At 44.4% G+C, this 26677-nt stretch overlaps 1 protein-coding gene and 1 non-coding gene across 7 annotated transcripts in view; one reads left to right on the forward strand and one right to left on the reverse strand.

Annotated features, from left to right (window-relative positions):
* Positions 1–26677, reverse strand: part of BTBD9 (BTB domain containing 9) — a 480044-nt gene that overhangs the window by 37132 nt on the left and 416235 nt on the right. Inside the window, exon 10 of one of the 6 annotated variants that reach the window (XM_031667678.1) lies at positions 13908–13994. The exons of the other annotated variants lie outside the window; for them this stretch is intronic. Within the exon in view, the coding sequence (XP_031523538.1) occupies positions 13964–13994 (31 nt within the window). The 3' untranslated portion in view covers positions 13908–13963. Of the gene's footprint in view, positions 1–13907; positions 13995–26677 lie in introns of those variants that run through there. 6 annotated transcript variants of the gene reach the window in all.
* Positions 3540–3611, forward strand: LOC116275568. Its single transcript, XR_004184685.1, has one exon. It is a non-coding gene; the product is annotated as a small nucleolar RNA SNORD45 (small nucleolar RNA).

The raw sequence follows: 26677 nt of genomic DNA on the forward strand, positions 1-26677 counted from the left end.
GTGGGAGGGGGACATGAAGAAAGGGGGGTGAATGGGTAGGAATTTACAGTTAGATAGAAGAAGTAAGTTCTAATGTTCCATTAGACTAGGGTGACTATAGTTAGCAACAATATATTGTATATTTCAAGGTAGCTAAAAGGACTCGAAATGCTACCAACACATAGAAATGATAAATACTCAAGATGATGAATACCGCAAATAACCTGACTTGATCATTACACATTCTATGCATGTAAAACACATTCACATGTAGCCCACAAATATGCAAAACACTATGTATCAATAAAAGAAAAAATTAAAAAAAGATAATAACAAGTGTTGATGAAAATGTGAAGAAACTGGAACCCCTATACACTGCTCGTGGGAATGTCCAACGGTGTGGCCACTTTGGAAAACAACCTGGCAGTTCCTCAAATGGTTAAACAGAGAGGTGTGATACGATCCAGAAATTCTGCTTCTAGATATATACCCAAGAAAAATGAAAACACATGTCCACACAAAAACTTGTTCATGAATCTTCACAGCAGCATTGTTCATAATAAAAAGTGGAAACAACCCAAATGTCCATCAACTGATGAATGGATAGATAAAATGTAGCATATCCATACACTGGAATACTGTTCAGCAATAAGATTTTGATACATGCTATTAATATCATACTGATGAACCTGCTACGTGAAAGAAGCCAATCACAAAGGATCATGTATTGTATGATTCCACTTACAGGAAATGTATAGAATATTGAGACAGAAAGTAGATCAGTGGTTGCCTAGAGCTGGGGAATTAAATGGGGGGATTGGGAGGTGATGGCTATAGGGTATGTGGTTTCTTTTTGGAGTAATGAAAAAGTTCAAAAATTGATTGTGGTGATGGATGCAAACTCTGTCAATATACTAAAGCCATGCAATTGTATACTTTCAATGAGTGAATTGTACGGTATATGAACTATATCTCAACAAAGCTGTTTAAAATGTTTAAAAAAAGACTGTAACATGAAAGATGACCAACAGCAAATAGAGAAAAATAATAACTCAGAGGACATGGATACAGTTCAGTAAGCAGAATAAAGCTTCAGGAAAAAAAAAAAAAACCTAAATGATCCTCAGAAAGATAAAAGGAAGCATTATTACCTCTTTGAAATAAGAATAAATAAAATGATATGAAAAAGGAACATTTAGTGAACAAGAAAGTGCTCTTGTAAATTAAAACTAGGAATGACATAAAACAATTCAACAAATGGGTTAGAAAGTTAAGTTGAGGAAATTTCCCAGAATGTCAAATCAAATTACAAAGATAAAAAAATAGAAGAGAAAGTATAAGAGAATAAAAGAATCAAACGAGGAGTTCCACCATCTAATTAGATGTTCCAGTAAGAAATATGATGTTCCAGAGAAAATATGAGCTAGGAAATTGCCAAAGTCACACAACAAATTTTCCCAGATATGAAGGACATAAGTTTCCAAGTTAAAGACCCCACTAAGTAGCCATTACAGGAAATGAGAAAAGATCCACACCAAAGTATATTATTAAGAAACTTTAGAAGATCTTAAAAGTTCTGGAGGGGAAAAAAGCAGGTCATCCCAAAGACCTGGGAATCAGGGTCACATGAATTTTTCAAAAGCAACATTGGGGGTCAGAAGATAATAGATCACTTCCTTCCAAATGCTGAGGGAAAAATTAGTTCCCAGCCATGGGACCATTCCCAGCCACAGGACTATTCCCAGACAAAGTAAATCAAGTATGAGAGCAGAATAAGGAAATTTTCATTCAGGCATAAAAAAAATTCACCTGCAACCTCTCTGTATTTATGTGAAGAAAAAATAATAATAATAATAAAAACTTCACCTCCTATGCATTCACAAGAAACTACCAGAAAGTGTGTTCCACCAAAACAAAGGACTAACTTAAGATAAAGAAAGTTATGGGATACTATTGCTTGAGGCCAGGAGTTCAAGACCAGCCTGGCCAACATGGCAAAACCCCTTCTCTACTAAAAATACAAAAATTAACCAGGCATGGTGGTGCGCACCTGTACTACCAGCTACTCAGGAGGCTGAGGCATAAGAATTGCTTGAACCTAAGAGGCGGAGATTGCAGTGAGCCAACACTGTGCCACTGCACTCCAGCCTGAGTGACAGAGCAGGATTCTGTCTCAAAAAAAAAAAAAAAAGCAAAGAAAAAAAAGAAAGTTATGGGATCCACAAAACAGAGAATGTGACATGGAATAAAGGCAAAAGGAATTCCTAAGATAATGGGGTGGGAGGTCCCAGGATGAGAGCCGTAAAACAGGCCCACAGAACAACTAGTCCAGACTGGAGAGGGAAGGTGAGCAGCTCATGGGAACATCTCAAGGGAGACAAAGAAACTAATTGACCAGATGTGTTAGGCCAGGTTATGAGAATTTGTGTTGCTCTACAAAAGTTAGGGGGAAGAATCAGTGATCGTACACAGAAAATTAATGAACGATACAGAAAACTAAGCAATTTTTTTTTTTTTTTGAGACGGAGCCTTGCTCTGTTGCCAGGCTAGAGTACAGTGGCACGATCTTGGCTCACTGCAACCTTGCCTCCCAGCTTGGGAGGCCTGAACCCGCCTCCTGGGTTCAAGCAATTCTCTGCCTCAGCCTCCCAAGTAGCTGGGATTACAGGCGCTTGCCACCATGTCCGGCTAATTTTTGTATTTTTAGTAGAGATGGGGTTTCACCATCTTGGCCAGGTTGGTCTTGAACTCCTGACCTCGTGATCCACCTGCCTCAGCCTCCCAAAGTGCTGGGATTACAGGCGTGAGCCACCGCACCTGGCCACTTTTTAACTCTAGGAAAAACAAATGATTTTTAAAAGGTGATTGTAGTACACTACATGGCTTGGCTCTGGACAATAGTTACATAGTCATCCTAATGCCAACAAGAAATCTGATACAAAGAAAAATTGTGATTTAACTAAACAAGAGGATGGAGCAGACAGGAGCATGTGTGTTCTTGCAAGGGGGGAGGGCAATGAAACTAAATCCTTATATCCTTATCTTTCAAAATAGGAACACAATAGATAACTCTAGTAATGTAATTAGGAAATAGCAGAATAAGCCTATAGTTTAGAATATGAAGATACAGCCAAAAAAAAAGTCTAAAAGAGATGAATATGTTTACCTCAAAATCTAAAAGTCTGATCATGTGTTATATTGGACAAGGTGGGATGACACAGGCACTCTGACACATTGCCAGAGGAAGCACAAGTTGACATACCCTCAACTAGCAAAGTGTTAAATGCACATACCCCTAGAGCTAGCAATTCCCTTATACTACTTTAATATATGATGTGTTTGCAGCATAGGGAAGAAGAAGGAATAGGGATTACACTGCAGCATCATTTGAACAGCAAGAGAACAACCTAAATGCTCATCACTGGGGACTGGCTAAGTAAATTATGGTAGATCCTTATCCTTATAATGAAGGACTATAAGCTGGGGGGTGGGGGATGGGGAGAGGGAGGAAATGCAAGAGATCTCCCAGGTACAGAAAAATCTGTATTAAAAGAAAATGGGGTCAATGATGTAATGGCATGTATTAACTGAACCCAAAGTTGATATGAGTTCTAAAATTACACTGAGGCTGGGTGCAGCAGTTCATGCCTGTAATCCCAGCACTTTGGGAGACCAAGGCGGGAGGATTGCTGGAGCCCAGGAGTTCAAGAGATCAGCCTGGGGCATATAGTGAGACCCTGGCTCTACAAAAAATAAAAAATTAGGTAGGTGTGGTGGCACATGCCTGTAGTCTCAGCTGCTTGGAAGGCTGAGGTGGGAGGATCACCTGAGCCTGGGGGATCAAGGCTGCAGTGAGCCGTGACTGCACTGCTGCATTCCAGCCTGGGCGACTGAGCGAGCCCTGTCTCAAAAACAAACAAACAAACAAACAAACATTTAAAATAAAATAAAATTACACTGAGACCTTGGAGGAAAAACAAAGTAAATGGGGAGAATATATATACTTGTTCATGCATCAACTATCTCTGAAGGAAAGGTAGGAGGGAAACATTTCAGTCTACAGTTTTAGATTTGTAAATCACATTAAATATATTTTTTGGAATATATGGTTTTTTTTTCAAAATTATTTTTTAAAAGAGGAAAAAGAAAAGCAGTTGCTTTTGGAGAATGGGACTCAGGGTAGGGAAGGATGAAGCAGAGGACTGCTGCTCTTTGTTAAAAGTCTTGTGGTTTTACTTCATTCTCAAAACTATGTCCATGTATAACTTTGATAATTCTTTTCAATTACAATTAAAAAAAAGCAGAGCCTAAGAAAGGCAGCAGAGCCTAAGAAAGGCAGCAGAGCCTGTGGTGATGAGGAGTGGAAAAGGTACATGGGAAGCATATGTATTTACAGCCTTTGGGAGCAGGGCTGGAAGTCAGGCATGAACCTTTGGAACAGATTCTCGAAAAGGGAGGAAATAATAAAACCTGTACCCTGTCAACTGAGCTTATGGCAGTGACGGCGGTGCCCTCTCCAAGCTGTGTGGCACTGAGACGTGACGGGTATTAAAGGCCTTGAGTGAGCATCGAGACTTGACTGAAGATCCCTCTGACAGTTCTTTACGACTGAGCCCCTTGTGCTGACCCCACAGCTGCCCGCCGTCCCTCCAAGCATGCTGTTCTTATTGTCTGGCGCATTGTAGTGATGGGCCAAGGACCACATTCATCTCTTTAATCATATCTAAAGATGATCTATGGACTGGGGATATGAGAGAGAGAGCATTTTCCAGAACACTGGGTGAAGTGGGAATTACAGTGTTTTAACAGCCCTTGAGCTGGGCCTGCACGTCTGTCCCTGCTGGGTCCCCAAAGGCAGAGCTAGAGAGGGTGTCCTATGTGGCAGACTCAAAATCAGCCCGGATCCTGTTTATTCCCTTCTGAAGAGCTTCCTTGGCCCCAGATCTCTGATACCAGTCTAAAGTGAAGACTCTGTGCAGGCCTCTCTAATCTGGCACCCCAGGAGTATGTTCTTTTGTTCTGCATCACGCTTAACTGGATTTTATAGCTGTCTTGCCACCCAGACTTACAGGGAATTCTGGGTTCGCTCCATTCACCCTGTTTGTCCATTCAACAACTATTTATTGAGACCCTCTATGTCTCAGGCTTAGGAAAAATGGGGCCACGTTGGTCTAACCTGACTGCCGACCTGAGGCAGCAGAAAACTGCGTTAGGAGCTATGGGAATTTGTGATTGTTTGTCCACGTGCTGACTAGCCAAAGGCTCACTAAGTTCAAAAGTTGCACATGGGAGCCTCACAGACATACTTTGCTGGTTTACTGAGTATATTTTTAAAAGTTGAGTTAGCTTCCACTTAAACATTGGGAGATTTCACAGCAAAACACAGATGCCTCACTTCTCTTGGAAACCAGAAGATCTGGCATGCGTGAGTCCTCTTCCCTGTCTGACAACAGCTGGAGATGAGGAGAGCTTTTGGTGGTCTCTCTTACTCCCTGCAGCCTGCCCTGGCCTGCTTTGCTCCCTCACATCACCCATCTGGTCCAAGGAGGCGGCCAAGTTTCTACCCCAGCCTTAGAGCTCGTTGTTAAAACGGACTCTTGTACAGTAATCTCACCAAGTTCAAAATTCTTTGGGGATTTAGCACCAGAACTGACATAAAAATTATGTTTCAGGATTAAGAAAAGTAAATCCTTATACTGTTTTCTTCTTGGCCTCGAGACAGGTACAGCTGAGGTTCGTGGAAGGACATAAGAACTAACTCCAGTCCTCACTTCCTGCTGCCTGCCTTGCCCTTGGTTGTGGTTAGTGGAAGTCTGGTTATAGCTGGACCAGTGGGTCTGAACCTTGGCTGCACATCAGAAACACCTGTGGAGCTAAACTTTTGAACTCCCAGACCACAGCCCGCACCAATTAACGCTCAAAACCTCTGGGGGGTGGGCCCTGCTTGAGTCCTTTTTAAATTCCTCAGGTGATTTCAATGTATGGCCAAAGCGGGCCCCTTGCCCAGGTTGGAGATTGATTGGTAGGAGCAGCTTGCTAGCATGGACATGTGGCATCTTCTGTCCCGACTACAGTCCACTTCCACCTCCCTGCCTGACTTCCCTCCTGGGATTCCTTGATCTGGGTAGGTGAGCATTTGATGCTTTCTGGCAGAGGAGGAACTTCAGACTTCTGTCTGGTAAAGGCACTTGCATCTACTGCTCTAACATAAGCCAGTCTTGAGTTTGACCTTCTGTGTTCACATTCCCTTTTAGAGGGGTTGCCTCTCCAAGAGAGGTGCAGGACCCTCCCACCAGCTCCTCATATTCTAACGCTGTGGCAGCTACAGAAAGGGATGTGTCCCAGGGACATCCGTGGCGGTTTGAATGACTACGTGGGGAGACAGGGGAGGGGGAGTTTTAATGCTCGACGTCTCACTCAGTCCCCCAGCCCCAAGCCGCTCTGACTCTGCCATACAGCCTCCTTGATTCCCCTAAGGGGATGCAGTAATTGATGATTAGCATTCCAAAGCTTGGCTTACATCCTGCTAGCCCGTCATATTTAATTACATTTTAACTATATTCGTCTTCGATAATAGCACGAACATAATTTAGATAATTATCTCTCTCTCTCTCTCATTCTCTGACTCTGTCTCACTTAGAGCTTCTTGCAACAAAAATCGCTTTCTCGGCTCAAACACATAAACAGACTCCGGGGCCAAGTGCTTTTCTCTCTTCTGCAGCAGCAGCTGTGCTAGAAACTCAATGGTTTTGAGTATCATGCAGAAAAAAAGCAAATTCGTGTTTCTTCCTGTCTCTGCATTCATGTTTGTACACAAGTGGTGGTGGAAGAGTGTGTGTGTTGTGTGTGTGTGTGTGTCTGCATCTGGGCAAGAGCTTTTGTGTAGAACAGAAACAGCGGACGCCTAGTCAATCAAATTAGTGTCTATGAAGCACCGTCTTGGTCTGGCATTTCTTTCTTACAAGGTGTAATGGTTTCGCTCCCAAATTTAAACTCTATTGAAACAGTTCTAAATGTCTAGTAAGTCTTTTGAAGAGACGTGTTCTTTCCAATAGGGTTTCTGTCACACTTGGATCTTATAATTAATGACCTTTACCCTTGTCTATTATCCGCCTTCTCCAAGAGACCATCAGGTATGAGAGAGAAATCGGGGCTCTTTAGGGCGAGTGTGTCTTGAACACACTGCCACACATTGCCAGGAGTCCCAGGCCCTCCTGAACACCAAGGGGGTCACACACATCTGAGTTCCTCGGCCTAACAGCTCCCCTCCGCTTCCCCATTCTGGGCAAAAAGTATTAGAGCCTTTGTTGGTTTTCACAGAGAAGCTGGCCATTGTAGCCGAGCTCTTTAGGTACAAAGATTTTTATGTTGCAAAGTTCAGGTCTCGGAGAAGATTCTGAACAAATAAGCCAATAAGAAATGGGTTAATAAATAGCTATTATCCAAGCTAATCTTGCTCAAAGTTTGGGGACCCAGAGTCTAAAAGAACAAACCGATTAATACAATACAGTGTGGAGATGGGAGGTTACGAGGTCCTCATCCCCAGATTATCCCAGTTTGGTCTGTGTCCTTGGAGCTCTCAAAGGCTCCAATAAATACGGATTTTGTATAAAAAATTCACTCTGGGCCGGGCACGGTGGCTCATGCTTGTAATCCCAGCACTTTGGGAGGCCAAGGTGGGCGGATCACCTGAGGTCAGGAGTTCGAGACCAGCCTGAACAAGATGGTGACATCCCATCTCTATTAAAAATACAAAAATTAGCTGGGTGTAGTGGCGGGCACCTGTAATCCCAGCTACTCGGGAGGCTGAGGCCGGAGAACCGCTGGAACCTGGGAGGCGGAGGTTGCAGTGAACCAAGAGAGCGCCACTGCACTCCAGCCTGGACAATAGAGTGAGACTATGTCTCAAAAAAAAAATTCACTCTGGGCTGGGTGCAGTGGCTCACATCTATAATCCCAGCACTGTGGGAGGCCTAGGTAGGTGGATCACTTGAGGCCAGAAGTTCAAGACCAGCCCGGCCAACATGGCAAAAGCCCATCTCTACTAAAAAATACAAAAATTAGCAGGGTGTGGTGATGCATGCCTATAATCCTAGCTACTTGGGAGGCGGAGGCACGAGACTCACTTGAACCCAGGAGGTGGAGGTTACAGTGAGCTGAGATTATGCCACTACACTCCAGCCTGGGCAACAGAGTGAGACTCTGGTTCAACCTTGTCTGATGTTGAACAGGGATATGGGGCTATATTTATGTAGTTAACAAACTCTTGCTGTCACTTGCTTGGGAGGCCAAAATTCCTAGCTTTTCTTGGAAAAAAAACACTCAGACCAGGTTTCAGGAGCTAAGCAAAGTATCTAGACCAACATTTTGCCACTACTGTGTTGAGTCCACCAACTGACCCTTCTCGTGTGACTGACCCATGGCTGGGTGATGTGGGGAAGGGAAATAAGCAATTTGCTGATTCTGGCAACTGCATAGTAACCTGTTGACCCACTGGAAAAATTATTATAGAAACCACTTAATGTGGTGCCAGGAGAGGCTGTGGGGTCCTGTCCTTGGTGAAGTTAAAGACGGGCACAGGAGTGGCCCTCCCTTGGTAGCCAGGAGAACATTAAAGCCTGGAACTCTTTCTGAGCAAGGGCTCTGGGCTTGACGCAGTCTCTGGGCTAATCACTCCCGTTCCTCAGCAATGGCTGCTGGTGGATGCAACACTGGGCAACACTGGTCTGTGCTGAGGGGCCTGCCTGGGGCTGTGGTTTCATATGTGTGAAATTCCTATACAGAACAGGCTGGGCTACTCTGGGCCAGCCTGCGCTGGGGGATAGGAGGGTTGAGAAGGAGTGACACAGGACTAGGGGACATGACCCTGCACAGGCTTCACAAACTTTGATTTGCTCCCTGTTGCTCAGAAGGTTGTTCCTACTTTTGACCTCTCAGTACCTACCTTACGAGCTTGGGAATTTTGCTGAAATTTGCCTGAAAAATAACAAACACTAGGGTGTAGGTCTCCACTAAATGGCAATGGCAGAGCCAGGAGCTCCGCCACACCCCCCGCCAGCAGGCATCTCTGGAGGCTGGTGAGGGGAGGAAGAAAATTCAGTCTGCTGTTCCCCAGAGGATTTCCTGCCCCCAGGAAACACAATGCTAAACAAAGTTATTGATTTAATGACGTCAGCAGCTCCTTTCAGCCTGTGAGGAGGGCAGGCGAGCTCTGAAAAGGCTGCTACCTCCAAGGAGACAGCCTCCGCCTCCTGGCTCCGTGTGGCTTTCCAATACCACCCCCTCCCTTCTCCCCCAGCAGCGCATTCCCTCCCAGAGGCACCCTGGAAATGTGAGGACTAGGCATGGGCAGGAGCCAATTTTCAAATGTTAAGAATTTGGCAATTTCATTTCCTAATGTTTTAAATACCAAAGGGAGTTAGAACACAATGAGGACTAGCTGGCCCCTGAATTTCAGGTGTTTTTTTTTAAGGCTGTTTTTGTGGAAATTAATGTCAAAAGCCCAGGCAAAACAAAGCTCAGCCCTGACCTGTGATCTCACACACAGCTAAGCAAGCGAGTGGCCTTCCAGAAGGATCACCAGACGGTCTCAGAATCAAACCTGATCAATTTCATACCTAAAAACGACACTAAACCCCTGTGGGTATTTTAGATCTGATGACATGCCAAATTCGTTCAGCACCTGACACGGGGGAGATATTCAGTAAAAACTTTAAAAATAGACTCTCCCTCTCCAGCCATTAAGGGCCTGATATTCGCAGCTGAACAGCTAAGAAGTTGGGAGCACTGGGGAGAGCTTAAAACAATCTCTGGAGTTAAAAAAAAAAAAAAAAGATGTTTTTCTATGATGAAAACTATTGCCCTTAGCATGGAGCGGCCCAAGATTAGCCTAGAGCTATTTAACGCACTGGAATCTCTGAGTATGAGTTCTGTAATGAAAAGGTGACAAGTCTTCGAGGCAGGCCCCATAAAGGCCCTTTCCAGGATCGGCATTAACTGTCGCATTCAACACAAAGCACTGCATTCTGTGTGAACATTCAAGACAGTGAACGATCTGCAAGCCAATGTGAGGCAGTGTGTGGCAACAATCTTTCTTCTGGGACAGTTTCTGTCAATAAAAAAGTTGAATTTAAAAAAAATCAAACATTCATGGCCGGGCGCGGTGGCTCACGCCTGTAATCCCAGCACTTTGGGAGGCTGAGGCGGGCAGACCATGAGGTGAGGAGATCGAGACCATCCTGGCTAACATGGTGAAACCCCAACTCTACTAAAAATAAAAAAAAATTAGCCGGGCGTGGTGGCAGGCACCTGTAGTCCCAGCTACAGGCTGGGACTGAGCTGCAGGCTGAGGCAGGAGAATGGTGTGAAACCGGGAGGCGGAGCTTGCAGGGAGCCGAGATCGCACTACTGCACTCCAGCCTCCAGCCTGGGCGACAGAGGGAGACTCCGTCTCAAAAAAAAAAAAAAAAAATTTCATTTATCCCTCTTTTCAAACATTTTCTTGATTTAAAAAAAGTCACCACTAGCACTCTCTGGTGTTGATGACTTTCTGGGTCCACTTGTGTTGGCCTAGACCTCTCTCAGGCTTATAAAAGGTGCATGTTCTCTCCAAGGCCCCTCACTCCCCACCAGCTGGTTCCAAGTCACTCTCTGGCCCCTCCCTCAGATTCCTGCCATACACTGGCCTAGATGCAGGCAAGGATGGGCTTTCTCTGCAACCCTGCTTTTTCCTGCACATCTTGGCACCATTAGGCTGCCATGTGGCATTATGCCAGTGCCAGAGTGTAGCAAGGACTGACCTAGCCCGCTGGCTCCCTGTGAGCTCACAAAGAAGGTGGACAATGAGACAGGACAGGTGACAAGGGCATATGTTAAGTACATATATTAAGTTAAATAATTTAAATCATTTGACACAAAAACCAGATGCCAAGACAGGTAGGGTGTTCAGCTGGGTACTGAGAGAGGCTAAAGGTGTGACAGGCCAGGGAGAGTCTGCAGGTCACTTTAATTGGCCAGAAGAGCAAAAACAGGAAGAAGGAGGCTGTAAGGGAGGTCCCATGCTCTTTGTGAGGAATTCTAATTCCCCACAAACCAGCAACCCTAGAGATTCCCAACCCATATTTTGCCAGCCTGGGCTTCCTGCATGCCCAAAGTTTGATGCCATGTATTCTTTACACCTGCTTTGAATTTTGTTCATGCCGTCAGGGCTAAGATATCAAGCAATGACTTCTTTACTACTTCATAGTAAACAAGCAGCCATGAGACACCAGAAAATATGGCTTCCTTTCAGACTGTGTTTCAGTCTACCCCTAGCTATTCACCGTACTAGTCCCCTGCCCTGAGGGTTTTGCAGAGTTGAAGGCAGATGCCAAGAAGTCAAATTGCATTCAACAAGGTTAAAAGTTATCCTTGGCACATGGAAATCTCCCATAATAAAATAACATAAGGCACTTGCTGAAGCTACATCAGCTGATTTTTCTGTATTATTTCTTGAGGAGGAAGGTTGCTGGGTGAAGGGGATGGGTGAAAAAACTGACCAGTAACTCTTTCTGATTCTACTGTCAGGCTTTAAAATCAGATGGATCAGCCAGTCATCTCAGAAAGGCAGCAGTGAACGTGTGCAATAAATTTGTCATCATTTTATGAATAAGCTCTCGGTCATGAGGGCTTACTGTCTGGCAATTCACCTTTTCCTTGATATTTTCTATCACTTGTATTTTGGAGCAGCTTAGAAAGAATATTATTTGTGTTCCTGCAGATCTGAACATAAAAAGCCCTTAGAGTGATGGAGACGAACAGTCAAGCTTCAATGTCGGCCTCCGGGCTCGCTAAGCAAATAGTTTACCCACGCTCGAGTGAACAGCACCAGGGGACAGGAATCACTCTTCCAGGCCAGGAGAGCACTCATCCCCTCAAGAGCTGCTAATGAAGGCCCTGTTAGCGCTGGATGACGTCGCACATGCCCATTGGCTTTCTGTCAAAGGTTGTCAAATAGAGCTGTTGGTAATCACAGCTGGCAAGTTGTTTAGTCAATATTTTTGAAAAGTTCAACGGAGTGTGTGAAAGCACAAAGTAGATTTTCCTAAAGTTATCAGATGATTTACTCATCTCCCCACTTTGTGATGGCTTGGTTGCCATCAGAATCACACTGGTGTCCTGCTGGGCAGCCCTGGAGGGGTGTGGGGCAGGAGATGTAGAGACAGATGAAATTTCAGCTGTTTTATCATTCAGCTGTTTTTTTCCCATCAAGTCAGCAGAACTCTAGATCTGAAACTCTATACTGAGGAGGCTTTAGAGATTAACAACAACAACAAAAAAAATCAGACCAATCCCTCCCCACCTGCGCCCCCCACACCACTGCCACTAATCATTCCGTTGTTCCATCCCTTGCCTAAATACTGCCCCAGGGGAAAGGCCCTCAATATGAATTTTCAGGCTCTGAGGAGGATATCTCTATTTTCACTTTTCACTCCTTGTGAAGCAGCACGGCTCTGTTCTATAATTAGAGATGACAAGTATTCTTTTGGGGCTATTTCTTCTGGATGTAACAAAGCATCACAAAGGGGAAACACACTCAATTAAGAATGCAACTCTGACATTGTACAGTTTGTTGACTCAGAGCATGTGATTGGGCCTCTACTCTGAGTGATGGTACGTACCCTTGGGGTATCCATCTTTGTTTTTATGATTTTCATTTTCTTATCTTCAATTTTATAACCTTCATGAGAAAGAAAAACCATGACTCCCAACTTTGGGTCAAAATGTCCTAACTAGCAGACAGACCTGTGGACCAGCAGCCTGGTACAGGATCTGTGGAGCACCCCTGAGAGTCCTTGGCTAGGACTATAGTGGCCAATCAAGTCTATCAAGCCTTCTGCAGAAATGGAAGCATTTGGGAAACACAGGTTCCCTCTGAAGATCTTAGATGTTAGAATTCCTAAGTCTGAGTCCCCGGAGAAGGGGATTTTCTGCATGTATAATGGCAGGTTTATGTCCCATCTCCTAAACTCTATTATTTCCCTGTGGACCATGAGGGGTTGGCAGCTGGTAAAAGCATCTGAAGGATTTGTCATGGTAGTGAAATTCTCACTGGTCCTCACAATAGAATCACTACACAGTGAACTGTGTTGCAGCTGTCACTAACACCTTCATAGTCAGTGAGGAATATAGCAGCCACCAAGTGTCCTGCTGGGACATATAGCACACCTCCAAGGCTTCCCATCGATGGGGGAGGGGTGTGCATCCATAAGTGATTCTGATGCGCTGTTCCAGGGGTTCTCAAACATGAAGTTCAGCATCGCCTGTGGGGGATGCTAAACACAGACTGCTGGTCCACCCTTGGAGTTTCAGATTCAGTAGGTAGAAGAGGTGGGGCCTGAGAAGTTGCATTTCGAATATGTTCCCAGGTGATGTTGATGGCCTGGGAGCCACACTTTAAGAATCCCTGTTCTGGGCCAGGTGCAGTAGCTCACGCCTGTAATCCCAGCACTTTGGGAGGCCGAGGCAGGTGGATCATGAGGTCAGGAGATCAAGACCATCCTGGCCAACATGGTGAAACTCTTTCTCTACTAAAAATACCAAAAAAAAAAAAAAAAAAAATTAGCCAGGTGTGGTGGCAGGTGCCTGTAGTCCCAGCTACTCAGGAGGCTGAGGCAGGAGAATCACTTGAACATGGGAGACAGAGGTTGCAGTGAGCCAAGATCGCGCCACTGCACTCTAACCTGGGCAACAGAGTGAGACTCTATCTCAAAAAAAAGGGAAAAAGGGAATCCCCGTTCTACAATAAAGTGGTCAAGCCTAGGCCCCATTAGGTAGAAGGCAGCAAATTGGAAAAATCAAGGGAGGCTTTCAGAATAAGAAAGTAAGCAAGACTTAGGAAGATAATTTTAGTGGCAGTGAGGACGAGGGACTGACATGGAGATAATACCATGGGCAAGAAGGTTCCAAATGCAGCTCTCAAAAAAGTATTCCACAGGCATCCCGGTCAGGCGGAGAGGTTTGCAGGTCCAGGATTACTAGGAAGGAAGAAGGGCTGTGATGGAACAGAATGTCTACCAGACTAGGAATCACAACATCTGAGTTTGGGCCCAGCTTGGTTTTTTAAAAATTATTTTCTTCTCCTTCTTCTTCTCTTTTTTTTTTTTTTTTTAAACTGAGAGAGACAGCCAACACATGGGCCCAGGTTTTGCCCTTCACTGGCCGCATGGCCTTGGGCAAATCACTTGGTCACTTGAGTCTCTGCTGTCACACCTGGAAAACCCTATGCTGCAGGGAGCTGTGCAGGTCAAACGAGGCAGAGGCTGCTGTAAACTATCCCTATGAAGGTAAGCCCTGCTGCTGCTCCAGTGTGCCCGAGGGATGTCCTACCTGTTGCAGGACCAACTGACCCTCCCTTACATGCTAAGTCTACCCTGGGCTCTGCCTTCAATCTACTCCTTAGGAAGGAGGAATATGAGAACTGACTCAGCAGTCACGTGAGCCTTGTTCTGGATCCTGTTCTGGTTGTGTAGTTGGGTCCTAGGAACTGGCTCTTACTGGTTCCTGATAATTCACTAGTATGTCATGCCTCTGGTTCCAGTGATTATTCTATATTCAAGTCTATGCCTATCCCCAGGGGCGACAAATGTTTTCTGTAATGAGCCAGATAGTAAATATTTTAGGTCATGCAGGCCACACAGTTCTCTGTCATACATTCTCTTTTATTTTTTGCGATTTTTTAAAAATGTAAAAACCATTCTTAGCTTTGTACTAAAGCAGACTGCGGACAACTTTGGCCCTAATTCCTGTTCTACCCAAACCTCTGAACTTCTGAAAGGCCTAAGTTCCTGTTGTAACCTTTCCAACCCTCTTTGTACTGCAGTCTGTTTTCTGAACCTGCTACCACTTGCCTGGAACACTCCCTAAGCGCCAGATTCTGTGCTGTGCTATTTACCTGTTGTCCTCAACAACCCAACCCCCTGGACCTGCCAGACATCCTCTGGGATTTCTTATCCTGACTTTCACTCACTTCTACTTTAGATCCTTCCCAAATATTCCGTTCCATTCCAGTAGGTGTGGCCCATGTCCAGGCCCTGACTGTCCTGGTCTGGAATGTCTACCACTAGTTGCCTAGCTTCTAAACCCTGAAGTTGAATGTGTGTGTGGCATAGACAGAAGCTCACAAGAAGGACAGCCATACTGAAGCTATCACGGGGCAACTTCATAAAGGAAATGCTGGTTAGCTTGACTTAATTTTCTTTATTCTCAAATCCCAACTGATCAACTGACTGTATATTTCTCAGGCATAACAATTTAATGACAGTTTCTACTTCTACATGGCATTTTATCTAATGTGGAAAGAAAAATCCATTTATTGAGGGACTTTTAGAGAGACCATCTCCAGTACACTTTTTTGGAGTGCCCGCCGAGGCTGTGTACCAGGTTTGGTGATACTGACAGCTACTGATGATTGACTAGCTCTTTGTATAGGGTCTAGAAAGGAGCAATATATGCCCAAGTGCTGCCCAGTCTATTTCTTCAGAAGGAGGATGAGGAGAGGGACAGATAGTATTAAGTCATTACTATCACTTTCTTTTTTTTCTTTGAGACCGAGTCTTGCTCTGTTGCCAGGCTGGAGTGCAGTGGTGCAATCTTGGCTTGCTGCAACCTCCGCCTCCTGGGTTCAAACGATTCCCCTGCCTCAGCCTCCTGAGTAGCTGGAACTACAGGTGCGTGCCACCATGCCTGGATAATTTCTTTTTTTTGTATTTTAGTAGAGATGGGGTTTCGCTATGTTGGCCAAGATGGTGTCGATCTCTTGACCTCGTGATCTGCCCACCTCGGCCTCCCAAAGTGCTGGGATTACAGCACTGTGCCCAGCCTCACTTTTTTTTTTTTAGACTAAATCCTCTCTCTTTATCAAATCACCCACCTAGGTTCACTTCTCCACTTTCATTTTCTGAGCCTCTGACTTAAAACTGTTCCATTGTGTCATACGGCCTAGATGCTGGGTTGTCACGCATCTTACCTGAGATAACATGAAACAACACAACAGCAGAGTTTGGTGAGTCACAAGAACAAATAAAGCCAGACGGTCTGAAGATGAGTGTGTGTTCCTACAGTGAAATGAACTCAGCAGTCACTAAAAAGATGAAAAAGCAGATACTGTTGGCCTTATTTGTTACACTCTTCTGCAACATGATGACCTAAAATACATATACAATTGTAAATCATTTCAAACACTAAGGAAAGCATTTGGCTATCTCTGCCATCTTTTCTTCCCAAAGAGCTGGATAACTAGACCCTCTTTGGTGGATACATTTTTAATATGGTATATCCGTAATATTTCACGTTATTTAATATTGCAATATGGTATATCAGAGTCATGTGTTGATGTGGCTTTCTGTACTGAAAATAACCAACCAGGTTATTTTAACTATCAAGATAATGAAAAAGCACGTCTAGCTCTTAGGCTGATGTGTTTTGCATCTCTGGGCTGGTGGCAATGGAGGTGGGTACAGGGAGCATGAGGCTGAGAATGCGGCAGTGGGTGGTGGTGTTGGCAGGCTTGCCCTAGACGGTGAGTGCGCCCCCTCAGGGCATGGCCCCACCTTCCTCAGGACCGTGGGTCTGTAATACTGACATTCACCAGTCCCACTGCAAAGCAGGCTGTGTTCTCACAGCTCCAAACTCAATACAAAGGTCCTTTGAATGAGAGTTTACTCTTGGCTTTCTTTGAATAAGCTACTGACTCACTTTGGCAGTGAAAAAAGCTCCATCCCACCCCAAAGTAGCTTGTACTTGAAATACAGCTTCTAAGAAACGGGTATAACCCTATCGGTGTTTTCACTAGCACTTGAATCCTTTCTGCATAGTTTGAAAATATACATTTGTACTGGCCAACAGGGATCTTTTACTCAACTCTCGTGAAGTTTTACAATGTATGATTCATTTTAGAAATGAGACTTGATAATGCAGATTTATCACAATGAGAAGGCTGCCTTTAAAATGTGATTTAATGATGCCTATACTTATTCGCTGACATCTTTATAAAACTGTTAGTGTGGAAATATATTTGTCTTTTCGAAAATAATTCTTCCTTTTACAAGTGTCGTGCAACACAAGAGCCATACATTAAAAATGCAGCCGAAAGAATAGCAGTGGTCTAATTATGCAAAGGCAATGTCACACCAAGCACCATCACTGCCTTCTTGAGATTCTGGGGACACTACCAGGCCTGGCAAATATATTCTCCTTTCCAGCTCCCTCCACCCATGCATGTGAGTCTAGGTTTGGGGCTGCTACTGTAACCAGAGGGTAGAGAAAGGCTCTCCAAGGTCATACAGATGCAAGAATGCAGTAAACAAACAAGCCACTGATTATGATTTAGCACTGCTTTTCTTTCCACCTTAACCAGGTTTATGAGCAGATTTGATGATTTAACCTTTCAGCCAATTAGAACAGAAGGTTTGATTGACAGCAAATGAATAAATAACATTTTAGTGCAGGAGACAGAATCATCCTCCCCTATTAATCAGTCCCTCTGCCCATGTGCAGGTAACACAATATTTATCACGCCACTCTGTTACAGTCCCTTGGGGTATCATTTCATGGCCTACCAGTAAAAACTTCACATCTACAGCAACTGTCCCTCTATTACTGTCGATAATATCTAATTGATATGTCAAACCTCCAAGGAATGCAGTAAATCGAAACACTGCCTCCCAAAAGAAAATAAACAGGCAAAAAGGTAAATCAGCACCTGCCTTCCTGTAATCACCCAGCCACCTCCTGTCCAAAAGCCTCCCCCCAGGGAGCCACTACCACCATCTTCCCTTCAGTTCGAGACATCCCAGCATCCCGGATAAACAGACACATGGGCCAAGAGTACCACTAAATTCCTGCCCACAAAATGTCACAGTGATGCCTGAGGAGTGCCGCCCATCAATGAACCACTGCATTGAAATAATTTTGCCAGGGGAAGCCCAGCTAGACTGTGAATGCCACAAGCATTATGTGGGGTATAGTTCGGAAGAGAACAGTAACAACAACCCAGTAACAATATTACAGACTTCCCTCTGAAGAGTAAGCAATGCTGTAAGAGATATGATCTCAAAAGGCCGGGTGTGGTGGCTCACGCCTGTAATCCCAGCACTTTGGGAGGCCGAGGCAGGTGAATCACAAGGTCAGGAGTTCAAGACCAGTCTGGCCAATATGGTGAAACCCCACCTCTACTAAAAATACAAAAATTAGCCGGGTGTGCTGGTGCGTGCCTGTGGTCCCAGCTACTTAAAAGGCTGAGGCAGAAGAATTGCTTGAACCTGGGAGGTCGAGGTTGCAATGAGCTGAGATTGTACCACTGCACTCCAGCCTGGTGACAGAGAGAGACTCTGTCTCGAAAAAAAAAGAAAAAAAAAAGAGATATGATCTCATTTATCTTCCAAATATCCCTACAGGGTAGGGAGGAGCTGGAATAATTATTAATTGAAGTCCAGCCAAGGAAGAGACTAGTCTAAGTACTTACCATGAATTGGGTATGTTTGACTATGAAATATAAGATTTGTCTTAAATCACAGGGCTCTTAGCTACTCAAATATAAAAATCATATAGGTGAAGAAAGAAAGGACTAAATTAGCCTTAATAATTCATTCAGTTTGTTTACTTAACAAGGAACCCCGATTTTAATAATAGACAACATGAAATGTATGATATGTCACTATGTGGGGAGGGCACCAGGGATGGCACACCTGGCTAATTTTTTGCATTTTTAGTAGAGACGAGGTTTCACTATGTTGGCCAGACTGGTCTTGAACTCCTGACCTCAGAGCCACCTGCCTCGGTTTCCCAAAGTCTGGGATTACAGGTGTGAGCCACTGCGCCCGGCCTATGGGAAGATTTTAGATTATCATGAGAAACAACTGAACAGCATCTTAATAGTCAATCCCGTGAAACTAGAGCATTAAATAATCACCCTTCTAAATATGGAAAGATTTTCCTGCACAGGAATTCTAAAGTTATTTTTATTTTTTTAGAGAAAGGATCTCGCTGTGTGTCCCAGGCTGGAGTACAGTAGAGCAATCATAGTTCACTGCAGCCTCAAACTCCTGGGCTCAAGCAATCCTCCCACTTCAGTATCCAAGTAGCTGGGACTACAGGCACAAGCCACCATGTCTGGGTAATTTTTATTTATTGTTTTTGTAGAGATGAAGTCTCCCTATGTTGCCCAGGCTGTATTCGAACTCCTGGCCTCGAGTGATCCTCCCACCTTGGCCACCCAAAGTGCTGGATTATAGGTGTGAACCACTGTACTCAGCCAGAGTTCTGAATTTAACATCAGTCCCCTTCCTCTCTGCTCAATTCTGCGCCCATCCACAGGTCTGCTCTCATGCTGTCATACTCAGTTTTACCATTTCTGCCAAACATTTTCTTTCATTTCCTTTTTTGATTTTCCTTTTTTTTTTTTTTAAACAAAAAATTGGTTATATCCAGCCCTAAACTTTTCCAATTTCTCATCTTGCTTTAGAAATCCGTATTCTAGGTTTACTTCTTTCTACAGTTTTTTTGGAGTGACTAGAAATTCTTTAAAATAATGAGGTATGGCCTGGTGCAGTGGCTCACATCTGTAATCCCAGAATTTTTGGAGGCCAAGGCAGGCTGATTGCTTGAGGCCAGGAGTTCAAGACCAGCCTGGTCAACATGGTAAAAACCCAGTTCTACCAAAAATACAAAAATTAGCCAGGTGAGGTGGTGTGTGCCTAGAGTCCCAGCTACTTTGGGGGCTGAGATGGGAGGATCACTTGAGCCTGGGAGGCAAAGGTTGCAGTGAGCTGAGATTGCGCCACTGCACTCCAGCCTGGGTGACAGAGCAAGACTGTCTCAAACAAAACAAAACAAAACAAAACAAAAACAAAAAACACTTATGAGGTATGGACAATTCAGTAACAAGATTTGAGTCTCATGGTCTGCATGACCTCTTTTCCTATGTTTTCATTCCTCTTGGATTTGTCTATTTTCCTGGCTCAGTTGGCAAGCGCCTGGCCTGAGCAAAATGCCTAATCTCAGATATGGCCATGAGCATATTTCTGGATGAGGGCCATCTCATTATGATGAGAAAGGAAAGGATTGTCCAAATCCATTGCCACTGCTTTGGGGAAGAAGACCCTTGGGGTAAAACCAATGTTGGACGAAAAATACTTAAAACCTCACACAAAGGCTTTTTAGAGATTACCATCCAAAATACATACAATGGAGAAGCTCTATTAACTGAAAGGTCTGAACAAGAGTAAGGAAACCATACATGAAGAGTAAAAATACAAAAGAAAAAACTTGTATAAGACCAAGATCTACAAGAGAGAGAATGATCCATTATTGAGCCAAAGATCAATATGTAGCTGGTTCAGGTACAAAGGTAACTTTTTTTTCCACTTCTGATTTTCATAATTTACATATTTAATCAGAGCTATCCAAATATCACCCATTACAAACCCACGCTTAACGTGGAGCTTGTTTCAGAATATGTGTGTTAGGTAGTGCTTACATTGTTTACAAGGCTTGGTCATTCAGAACAAAAATGTAATTTCAAGGTAGGAAGTATGATGCTGCAGTTCTACAATCTAATTGGGTATATTCATAAATGTGAGTCAGAAAGTCACAGTTTAAGGTAACTAACTTCTGATGGAATTCTTGCTGGTAGATGGTGAATGTAGGTCTTAATGAGCTCTCCTACGAGAGGGGCACTTACCATGGACAGGAAGATATGAAAAAGCATGCTCTCTCTGTGGGTGTCCCCCAAGGCAGCCTTTGCATTTGTACCAAAATTCAAAGGACAAAAATGCTCAGTCAGAAGTTCTTTTACCTACCTCACTCCAGCTAGGGAACCAAATCCATCTATCTCTTTTCCCACAATGCCATGGACAAATGGAATAGAAACAAATCGGCAAAGGTAGCTGCCATGTCTTGCCCAATGATGTGTCCTAGAGGCTCTGAGATTCACTTGAATGAAGTCACCAGCAGTGAAATTCACAGTTAATGGGAAGATGCAAAATGCTCAGGAGACATTAGAAAGCTAGCCCCTTAGACCCTGAAGGTGGAGGCCAAAAGCTTCCCCAGTGGTAAGATACAGGAGAGAAGGGACATTCTCTGGCCCTAAACTTACTAATGTCCTCCTGGGGAACCATTCCTTTAGTAACTATTAACAAAAAACTGTTAATATGTGCCAGGCATTTTATAGGTGCTAAGAATGTAGATATGAACAAAGCAGACATGGTCTCCACTTTTAAGGAACTTAAAGCCTAATGGAAAAACATAAGTTATAAATAACTTAAAATTATAATTGTGACAGGTGTTATGAAGGAAAAGAATACAGCGCTATGAAGGAATAACAGGGGAGGCCAACTCTAGCTTGCCTGGAAAGGGTCACTTAACCAGCCAGCCAAAGGGCAGAGGGATGAGGGACTACCTATGAGAGGAAAAAGAAGCATCCGGGGCAACCCAGGACTTCAAGGTGCTTACAATCTAGTCAAAGAGACCTAATGACATCTGATGTTTGTATAGAGTTTTACCACTTACAGATGACTTTCATTGCATCCGTTTATTTAAGGCAGATGTGACACACACATAGAGAAGACTAACAATACTGGTACTTGATGACTGAGCACATTTCATTGGCAAGGCTGAACTATGAGGCCAAAGGCCAAAGGTGGATTAGCTGCTCTACTTTCCAGGGTTCCCAAATCCTAAGGCACACTAGCCTTTTTTGCTCCAAAGTACTTAGCTCTTCCTGTGCCTTGCTTATTTGCTTATAATACTTGCCCCACCTGCCCTCTCTGTTTCTCTGCTCCATCCATAGGAATGTTAGTTAGGCTTGTTCAGGTTACTAGGATAGGTCACCTTAGGTTTCAAAGAGGGGGTGGGAGTGTGAAACTACCTCTTTTGTAGAGAACTGATGAGATACTGATCCCCATGCCTAGGTGGTCGGACTGCACAATTCAAAGCATGGTAACCTATGTATAAGCAACTGTCTGTGGCCACCCTTCTCAAGAGGAACAGGGGAACAGGCAGGACTCAGCAGCTCTTACAGTAACTGAGCAGAGCACTACAGTGATGACAGAGTGGGGGCAGGAGTTCCTTGCTGCTACTCCAACTCTGCAAAAGGAGTCAGGAAATGGGGCTTGGATGGCATGCAGCAGCCAGCAAGATGGCAGAGGTTTGCACAGAATCTCCAGCTCTGTGACTGCAGATGAGACACAGGCTGAGATGAATCTGGCTGTTCTGCTTCAACTGCCCCTAAAACAACACAACTGAAGAGTAGGCAAGGAGAAAGGTTAAGAATCTAGGGGTGATGGCAAGATTTTTGACTCTGGGAAAACAAGTATGAAAAACCTTCAAACCTGAGATTTGGGCACAGGAACACTTAAATCTCAAGGTGCTTGCTCAGGGGTGAGGACCTGTGTGTACACACACACACTCTCACACTCACAGAGTTACCGCCACTGACATAAGAGGCTTCTAAAGTCATTTGTGGTACCATGGGGATCCAATTAACTACAGTCTCTCACAAACATTAAAACCCTAGTTAGACATGAAAACCACTGCTGCGGCCTATCAAAGGCAAGCCTACAGCTGACAGAGCAGCCTTGAATAAAACAAAAGATCCAAACACAGCAGGTTTACTCTGGAAGCAATCAACTTTATAACCACAATTTGACCCAGGATTTTACAGTGGTGACAAGCAGAGGCTGGGGCAATGTGAGGGTTACACTTAACAAGTATGTCCAGGAGAGGCTTTCTCACCCACTGTGTGCCTCAAGTCCCCTTAGTGCGAAGTCACTAGAGAGGGAAACCAAATGCTATACTGAAAGGAGATGCAGAACACTGTTTAGGGGGAGGTCAGAAATTTTCTTTGGAGTTTTCTGAGGATTCTGGGATTCTGATTCGCCTCCAAATGAGACCATTTTTGGGCTTTGTACTTTGAAGTCCTGGCGGTCAGCATGAGTGCTGCCACTTGGTCTTGTTCAGGGGCGCATATTTAGTAGGTGGTTACATTCTTCTATATGCTGGATTTGAATTCCTTGAATCTCTAATCCAAAGATGCTTGAAGGCCTAAACAATGAACCTCTCAAAAATAGGAGAATAAAGAGGCACACAATGAGGTCCAGCAAAGTGCTACAGAACCCCAGACAAACATGTCAGTTATTGTCCCTGCCCCTTCCGCCTGATGAGGCTGGGAAGGAAGGTGATCAGAAGGTGGCTGGGACGGCAGGGCTTGCTGGCCACAGTGGCAGCCTGAGAAATAGGTTCAAGAGTGCTTCGGAGAGGCCATAAAGACTCCTGCAGAAGGTCACAGCTCTATATCTAGGAAGAAACAAGGGATCACTTTCCTTTGTGTGTGCAGCTCTGCTGCTGACAGAGCTCTGAGAGTATAATGGAGAAGGTGGCCTGGGACTGGCGGTCTTTCCTTGCCAAGAACTCAGGGATCTTGTGCTCTGATTAGCAGCCAGACTAGAGAACAGTGAGTTCTGTGGCAATGGGCACTTCTGAAATGCTGTGTGGTATTTTCTTCTGAAGAAATTCAGAAGTGAATCCTAACATGACATTCTGGAAAATGCAAAACTATGGAGGTAGTAAAAAGATCAGTGGTTGCCAGAGGTTGGTACTGGAGCGTTGGGGGTAGGAATGAATAAGTGGAGCACATACTCTGTATGATACTATAACAATAGATGTCATTATACATTTGTCCAAACCCATAAAATGTATAACACCAAGAGTGAACCCTGGCCAAGCACAGGGGCTCAAACTTGTAATCCCAGCATTTTGGGAGGCAGAGGTGGGCGGACTGCTTGAGTCCAGAAGTTTGAGACCAGCCTGGGCAAAATGAGGGAACCTTGCCTTTACAAAAAGTACAAAAATTAGCTGGGCATGGTGGCCATGCCTATAGTCCCAGCTACTTGGGAGGCAGAGGTAGGAAGATTGAGGCTACAGTGAGCTATGATAACACCACTGCACTCAGCCTGGGTGACAGGGCAAGACCTTGTCTCAAAAAAAAAAGAAAGAGAGAGAAAGAGAGTAAACCTATGGACTTGGGGTATTCTGGACTTTGGGTATTATGATATGTCAATGTAAGTTCACCAAATGTAACAAATGTACCACTCTGGTGGAGGATGTTGATAAGTGGGGAGGCTATGCATGTAGAGGGGCCGAAGGGATATGGAAAATCTCTGTACCTTCCTCTCAACTTTTCTGTGAACCTTAAACGGCTCTTAAAAAAAAAAAAAAGTCTCTAGGCTGGGCGCTCACGCCTGTAATCCCAGCACTTTGGGAGGCCGAGGTGGGTGGATCGCGAGGTCAGGAGATCGAGACTATCCTGGCTAACATGGTGAAACCCCGTCTCTACTAAAAATACAAAAATTAGCCAGGCATAGTGGCGGGCACCTGTAGCCCCAGCTACTCAGAAGGCCGAAGCAGGAGAATCGCTTGAATCCAGGAGGTGGAGGTTGTAGGGAGCTGAGATCACGCCACTGCACTCCAGTCTGGGGGCAGAGCCAGGCTCCATCTCAAAAAACAAAACAGAATAAAACAAACAAAACCAAAAAAACAAAAAACAGTCTCTAGGCCGGGCATGGTGGCTTATGCCTGTAATTCCAGCACTTTGGGGAGGCTGAGGTGGGCGGATTGCAAGGTCAGGAGTTCAAGACCAGCCTGGCCAACACAGTGACACTGCGTCTCTACTAAAAATACAAAAAATTAGCTGGGCATGGTGGTGGGCGCCTATAATCCCAGTTACACGGGAGGCTGAGGCAGGAGAATCACTTGAACCCGGGAGTGAGTGGAGATCACGCCACTGCACTGCAGCCTGGTGACAGAGCAAGATTCTGTCAAAAAAAAAAAAAAAGTCTCTAAAAATCCTGAAAACATATTAGGTACTTCATCTGATACATACGAAAAATAGTAACTGGCAAAGAGCAGACAGATAGATGCTCACTACATGTGTGTTGAAGGTATGAATTAAATTTTTGTTAAGTGCAAACCTCTGGGTTAACAGAATGTAGGTTCTCACAAGACAGCTCTTTAAATTATATTTAAAAATAACCATCATGACCCTACAGCCCCTTTGATGGTTTACCTGGATCTTGTTTTATCCCTAGTTCCTTTAATTGGTCCCCCCATGAAACAGTTTCCTGAACTCCCATCATCTGCTCTTGCACAGGTGCCCAGGAGTGTCTTGACCAGCACAGAGCACAACAGGAAGGTCATATGGACATATGAACACTGGGCAGACAGTGTAGACTAAGACTGCTCAAGGTTTGTAGCAGCCCCACCTAACTATTAGCTCATATTGAATTTGTGGCCAACCAAAACCACAGTTCTTTTTCCCATAGACTTCTCTCAAGCTTGACTGCTCCCATCCTGTACTTGTAGAATTGATTTTCTGAACCTAAATGGAGAGCATCACATTTATCCCCATTAAATTCCATCCTGTTGGTTTGGTCTCACATTAGGGCCTGGAGAGATCATTTTGAATTTCATGTCTGTCATCTATCACATTAGTCATCCCTCCTAGCTTTGTCTCATCCAGAAATCCGAGAAGGATGCCTTTCAGGGCATTGATAAAAAGGGTGAAATGTTCAGGACCAAGGACAGAGTCAGAAACACTAACAAGACCTTTGTCTCCTCTCCCTCATTTCCACCCTGACCCCCAGTCCATTCTACCAGCAACACATTTTCCATAGCCAGCTGCTTCTCATCATCCCCACTGTAACTGCCCTAGTTCAAGTCATCTCTCATCTGTGTTATAGCAACAGCTTCCTTACTAATCTCACAGTTCCGTATTTACCCACTTTCTGATTTGTTCTTCACACAGCAACCAGAATGAACTTTAAAAAGCAGACGTAAGGAGCCGGGCATGGTGGCTCACACCTGTAATCCCAGCACTTTGGGAGGCCAAGGCAGACAGATCACCTGAGGTCAGGAGTTTGAGACCAGCCTGAACCAACATGGAGAAACCCTGTCTCTACCAAAAATACAAAATTAGCTGGGCATGGTGGCGGGTTCCTATAGTCCCAGCTACTCAGGATGCTGAGGCAGAACTGCTTGAACCTGGGAGGTGGAGGCTGTGGTGAGCTGAGATCATGCCATTGCACTCTAACCTAGGCAACAAGAGCAAAACTCCATCTCTAAAAACAAAACAAAACAAAAAAACAGACATAAGTTCTTACTACTCCCTTGCCTAAAACCCTCCAATAACTCCCCATTGCTCCTAGAATAAAATTCACACTACTTACCAAACCTAAAGGTCATATATGATTGGAGATCTACTGGCCTCTTCGTCCCACCTCATCCCATCCTCTGCTTCCTTCTCGGCTTGAGCAGCACAAGCCATCTTTCTGTTCTGCACACATACCATGTTAATTCCCTCTTCAGGGCCTTAACTATTCCTTAGATTCTCTTTTCCCAAGCCTTTGGAAGGCTGGCTTCTATCTATCACTTATTTCAGTTCAAAGGTCACTTTCTCAGAAAGGCCTTTCTGGACTAAAGTAGCTGCTTCTTGCCTACCACAGCCTAGTCACTCTCTACCTCTCCATTTCATTTTCTTCATAGCATTTATCAGTAGTTGAACCTTCCTTATTTATCTGTTATTTCCCCCTACTAGGATGTAAACTGATGGAAGTAGGGATCCTGTCTGCCCTTGTTCAGTGCCTAAGACTTCATAAGTGCTCAATTA

The sequence above is a fragment of the Papio anubis genome, chromosome 6 (genome assembly GCF_008728515.1).
Source record: "Papio anubis isolate 15944 chromosome 6, Panubis1.0, whole genome shotgun sequence".
NCBI lineage: Eukaryota > Metazoa > Chordata > Mammalia > Primates > Cercopithecidae > Papio > Papio anubis.